Raw genomic sequence first — 5,173 nt, 5'->3', positions numbered from 1 at the left:
CACTGGTAATCAACTTCACGTTTTCCTAATTACTACAATAGTAATAATGTCAATTAAGCTAAAGTTCTCAGCAATAAATTTTGAATTGATTAAATCAACCATAAATATATAGAATAAAAGAGAACAAAAAAAGTTACTAAAGATTTCATCATAAAATTACTCTTTTATAACTAATTGAGTTTTAACTCGACTAGTATGAGCATTGTTATTAATCCAAGAGGACATGAGTTCGAGTGCGTTGAAATGCATTATCCCTTTATTTATGGGTTGGAGAAGGGCTATGGATAGTTTTAAGCATTGTATCAAAAAAAACAAATATGATTAGAACCCTAAAAAAGATACCGTAGCTTTTACTAAAGTTGACAACTGTTATTTTAAAGTTTCAAAATAATGTTTTAAGTAGCTCTAACAATCGCCAATACAATACAATGGTATATGCTCTCTCTTTTTTTCTTTTTTTTTTAATTTAATTTCAACGAATTTCCCCAAGATTTTAATTTCGTTGTTTAAAAAAAAATGTTTTCTGTTGACGTTTAAGCCATGAAAGCCATGTAAGCCATGCAAAGCACTATCACGTACGTTGTTATCCTCCTCTCCTCTCTCTCTCTCTCTTTTTTTTTTTTTTTTTGGTTCTTTGAAAGCTTCCGTAATTCTTTAAGATTCGAGCTCGGTGACATCTGGCAAAGAGCCTTCTTTCGTTCTCGACGAGATCGAAGACCTGTCGGATCCGCCTGATGATGCCTTCGACTTCTTTCGTCGAGATTTCTTTGGAATGTCGGGTAAGTCTTGTGAAGGTGACTCACTGCCGTTGCTGCTACGATTGGAGTGGCGCCTGCCTTGGGAAGACGATTCTCGGGCGGGGGAATCCATGGAGTTGTTGGATGAACGGTTGCCCCTCGAGCCTTTCTCGCTGACTTTCGACGACTCTACGGCTGTGCCATTTTCTATTGATGCTTTGCACCTTGTCTTCTTTGGCTTCTCATTGCTTGTCGGCGGCAATGACTCATGATCTCCTGCACCAAAAAAAAAATCATTAGCCGGTTCAACAATAATTAATTAATTAATTAATTATATAAGTCATAAAATTTAAAAAATTATAAAAACTGATTTAATGGTCAATTTTTTATCTCGATTTTTTTCCAATTTCGAATAGTTCACACAACAGCGGGTTCAATCCTATGTTTGAATTAATACAATCATCAGTTCTAAATCCAATCGGCCAAATTGAAATGACTTTTACATCAAATTTATCTAACAAAGTTAGCATAAGTGATTTAAGATCCAAATCTCAACATTATTTGCATGGAATGAACAAATTCTTCTACTATCTTTAAGGTCAAATTATTGTTTACATCTTCGTATTATACTCTATTTGAGAATTAATTATTATAATTTGACATAATTTGATCCTTCAACTTAATCCAAATCAGCAATATTATTAAAAAATCATTTGTAGAAAAAAAAAGTTGAAATAAAGAGACTTGAGATAAAAACTTTATTTACATGATAAATTATTGAAAAATAGCTATATATTTTGATAATTATAATTTCAATTTCAAGTTTCGATTTTCGATTTTTTTTTTTTAAATTTCTACAAAAGTGAATTAGTGAAATTTTTAATAATGTTAGCAATTTTAACTAAAAATAACACTAGTCATGGTACGAAAGCCAAAATAATGTCAAATTAAGTTATAGAGACTAAACCCTCCAAGTTAATCACAGTATAAGGACTAAAACTGTAAATTGACCTATTTTAAAGAAGCAAGAAATAAGGAGCAAACCTGCAGCTGAAGGCGTCTCTTGTAGATTATTAGCTAACGTATCCGATGAGAGCTCTTCAGCTGAATTAAACTCATTCATCTACATGAATTTAAATAAAAAAATCACTTACAAATTATAAGTTACATATATATAACTCACAATTACGACTAGAGGTGCCGAGACGGGTCAGATTCGAGCTAGCCTAGGCATGATACTAACATACTTTATGTTTGTCTAAGTTCGGTCCGGTCTGAAATATGGGCTTAAAATTTTGTCTAAATCCATTCATATTTGTAAAAAACTAATCCAAGCCCATTTTAGGTCCACCCTAGAGTAGTATTATTTATATTATATTATATAATATTTATATTATATTATTTTAATATTTAATAATTTTATACATTTTTATTTATTGAAATTTTTTATATAGTCATCTTAACATTATTTTAATGATTACCCTAGAGTAGTATTATTATTTGGTATAAGTTTATTTTTTTAATGTATTCTAAATTATATAATATAATATAAAGTATTATAAACTTAAAAACAGGTCGGGTTAAGCTTGACCCTTGAATGTTTAAACCCGAGCATGATCCATATTGTAAACAGGCCTAATTTTTTTTACCCAAACTCATTTTTCGAGCCTAATATTTTTACCTAAACCCTCCCCAAACTTTGAGTAGGCTTTTGAACTTGGGGGTAGCCCGGTCCGTGAATAAATCTAATTACGACGTATCAATTACAACAAATATCAACGACAAAAAGAATTCTAAAAAAAAAAAGAAATCATACCCAGCTAGGCTTATTGGCAGAAGGACCATCCATACCAATATGAGCAACATGTTTTACATCTGTAGGATTCCCTATTTGCATTTCTTGTTCCTTTTCCTGTTCTGCAAAATAAAATAAAAAAGTGTCAAATCTTTTCGTATTCGATATAATTCTTCTACTTGCATACAAGTTATCGATACATGAATTAACCGAGTTAAGCTTAATTACGTAAAAAATAAAAAAAAGGAGTTGAAAGTGAAAAATAAAAATTTGGGGGGTATACTCACCAAATATATCGGAAATGTATCTTAAACCTTTTAGAAGACCCTTCATATTTTGGTGTCAAGAACGGTGGAAAATTCCCTTTGGCAATTTGTCAATATGAAATGTTCTTCTCCAAGGTTTGTTGATGTCAAAATCAGAATGAAACTAATAACCCACAATCTGTTTGGCTTTATAATATTAAAAAAAAAAAATAAGGTCTAATTTTGTCGACTGAGTCTTAGCTCAATTGACAGTAATATAGGAGGACGTGGGTTCGAGTGCGGGTTCAGGAGGGGCTATGGGTAGCTCTAGATTTTTGTGTAAAAAAAAACACATATGACCAAAACCTATAATGAAATTGTTCAAAAAAAAAAGTCTAATTTTGATTTTAATCCTTTAATTTAAGTATAACACTAATAACACTGATTATTGTTGCCGTTGTGATCACATGAGAAAGAAATCCACATAATCTTTTAAAAAACGTGTTATTAATTTGAATTTAGCAGATAATTAAATTACGTTTAATTAAAATAAATTAATTTTGTACCTGTTTTTTTTCCTATCTATTCTTTTTCAATTTGATGCTTGAATTCACTTGGTTTCAATTAAGTACATAAGTTTGGTTTCAATATTCAATTAGGTACCTGAGATTTTTTAAATGTTTGTTTTTTACTAAAGCACTCGTTTCAAACATTTATTGGGTTATATGATGCCGTTTAATCTAAGAACCAAATTGAATATGAAAACCAAACTCAGCTATCAAATTAGGACAAAAACAAAAAGAAATCACGGATATCAAATTAAGCATTAAAACCGAATTCATATACCAAAATTATATTAACCCTTGAAAGATAGAAGGGAAGGAAAGTACCTACGAGGAAAGCTGCATGAGCTAATGAAGAAACGATTCTCAATCAAAATGAATTCATTTGCACTCTAGAATCTCTTCCTTCAACAAAAAAATATAATCATAAATCATTCAAGGAAAACCAAAATTTTTCAAAGGGTATGAATTTTCATACGAAAAAAAAAAAGGAAAAAAATCCAAAACTCAAGTGGGATGAAAAAAAAATTAAAATAAGAAAAAATTAAAAACTCTCCTCCAATTCTTGATTGTAATTAATAAAGATGTTTCCTTTTTTTTAATTTTTTTTTTTTACAATCAAGAAAAGAGAGGGAAATGTGGGTGAAAGGGAAATTCTCGAAGTATGAAAGTGAAAGGGAGGAAGAAGAGAGGAAAGCTTCGCTTTCCCATTGTTGGGGTCAATAATAAAACCGCATTTTTAGGTGGAAAAATCATGAGAGGAGGAGGTTTTAACTTTAACTTTCTCTATTTTTGGGAGGTTTCTAATTTTTTTTTTTTTTGCTTATTAATGATTTCCCATGAGGGAAATACAATTAAGGAAATTAACGGCAATAACCTACCTTTGCCTTTATCTATCTATTTATCTAAATCTATATATCTACATATCTATATATATATATAGAAAAGTAAGAGATTCTGTATTAAGGGTTGAGATTAATGTTATCGGTCACCGAACCGTTTATACCAATTTAAAAAATCAATCAGTTCAAACCGTCAAATTTTTTTTTGTCTCGATTTATTTCTTTTTACCTAGGAAACCTTCTTTAAAGCGGTACTTTCTTGCTAAGACAAGGGTGAAACAAAAAAATTGCTTTAAGGGATAAGAGATAAATAATAAATTTTGGGGGATAAAGTGTAGTTTACCATTATTCTAATATGTAATTTCATAAAATTTTAAAGAATTACTTGTTTTCGCCGCTATTTTGAGGTCTCGCTAGAAAGCCCACTCTCTTTTTGAATCATCCTCCATTGCCTTGCAAGTAAAGCTTGGTTCATATGCTCATAATATCTCAGCCAAGACCACCCTTTCATCTTGAGATTTTTTATGTTATTTTTAGTGAATATGAACACCTAATTAATAGACCACAACTTGGGGCTTACACTTTGATCTTGATTGACAAAGTTTATCCCATCCTCTAAAATGCATATTTTAAAAAAAATATTCTTGTAATTTCGCTAAAAGTTTCTAATGGTTGTATTAAGAGTCTAAGTAAAAGACATTGGTGCTTTGAAACAAGAGAAGATGTAATTTGGGGCATTGGCAAGGATTGACTTAATCATAATGGATTTTGTAGAAGTCCAAATTAGCCCGGGCCTTTTACAAAAATAAACCCAAAATTAAACCCAATATTACACCCAAATCCAACAGATTTAACCCAACTAAACCTACCCAACCAGCCTACATCCACCAAAACCCCAACCCACTAAATTAATCCAACTACCCAAACCCAAAATAAAAAAAAACCTAACTACCCTCAAAGCCCAAAACAATGTGGCCCAAACCCTAATAAA

The 5,173-nt window shown here is 30.8% G+C and overlaps 1 protein-coding gene across 2 annotated transcripts; it reads right to left on the bottom strand.

The window, feature by feature from the left end:
* Nucleotides 1–348: 348 nt before the first annotated feature.
* Nucleotides 349–4,079, bottom strand: LOC108466066 (CRIB domain-containing protein RIC7-like). Of its 2 annotated transcripts, XM_053025247.1 has the most exons (5): nt 3,668–4,079; nt 2,820–2,984; nt 2,554–2,654; nt 1,782–1,860; nt 349–1,013 (listed from the first exon to the last, which is right to left on the bottom strand). In XM_053025247.1, exons 2-5 carry the CDS (start codon nt 2,863–2,865, stop codon nt 655–657), a joined length of 585 nt encoding a protein of 194 aa, XP_052881207.1. In that variant the 5' UTR covers nt 2,866–2,984; nt 3,668–4,079; the 3' UTR covers nt 349–654. The 2 variants fall into 2 exon arrangements, with proteins under 2 accessions (XP_052881207.1, XP_052881211.1); XM_053025251.1 differs by lacking the exon at nt 2,820–2,984.
* Between the last annotated feature and the right edge of the window lie 1,094 nt (nt 4,080–5,173).

This window comes from Gossypium arboreum, chromosome 1 (genome assembly GCF_025698485.1).
Source record: "Gossypium arboreum isolate Shixiya-1 chromosome 1, ASM2569848v2, whole genome shotgun sequence".
In the NCBI taxonomy this organism is placed as follows: Eukaryota; Viridiplantae; Streptophyta; class Magnoliopsida; order Malvales; family Malvaceae; genus Gossypium; species Gossypium arboreum.
Note: the sequence above shows the minus strand (reverse complement) of the source record. Positions and strands in the feature narration are given on the sequence as shown.

Coding starts and splice junctions, on each gene's coding strand:
- LOC108466066 (XM_053025247.1), bottom strand. CDS start 2,865: ATGAAGGGTCTTCTAAAAGGTTTAAGATACATTTCCGATATATTTG. Junction 2,655..2,819: donor ATACATTTCCGATATATTTG/GTGAGTATACCC, acceptor TTTATTTTGCAG/AACAGGAAAAGGAACAAGAA. Junction 1,014..1,781: donor AGAGACGCCTTCAGCTGCAG/GTTTGCTCCTTA, acceptor TTTTTGGTGCAG/GAGATCATGAGTCATTGCCG.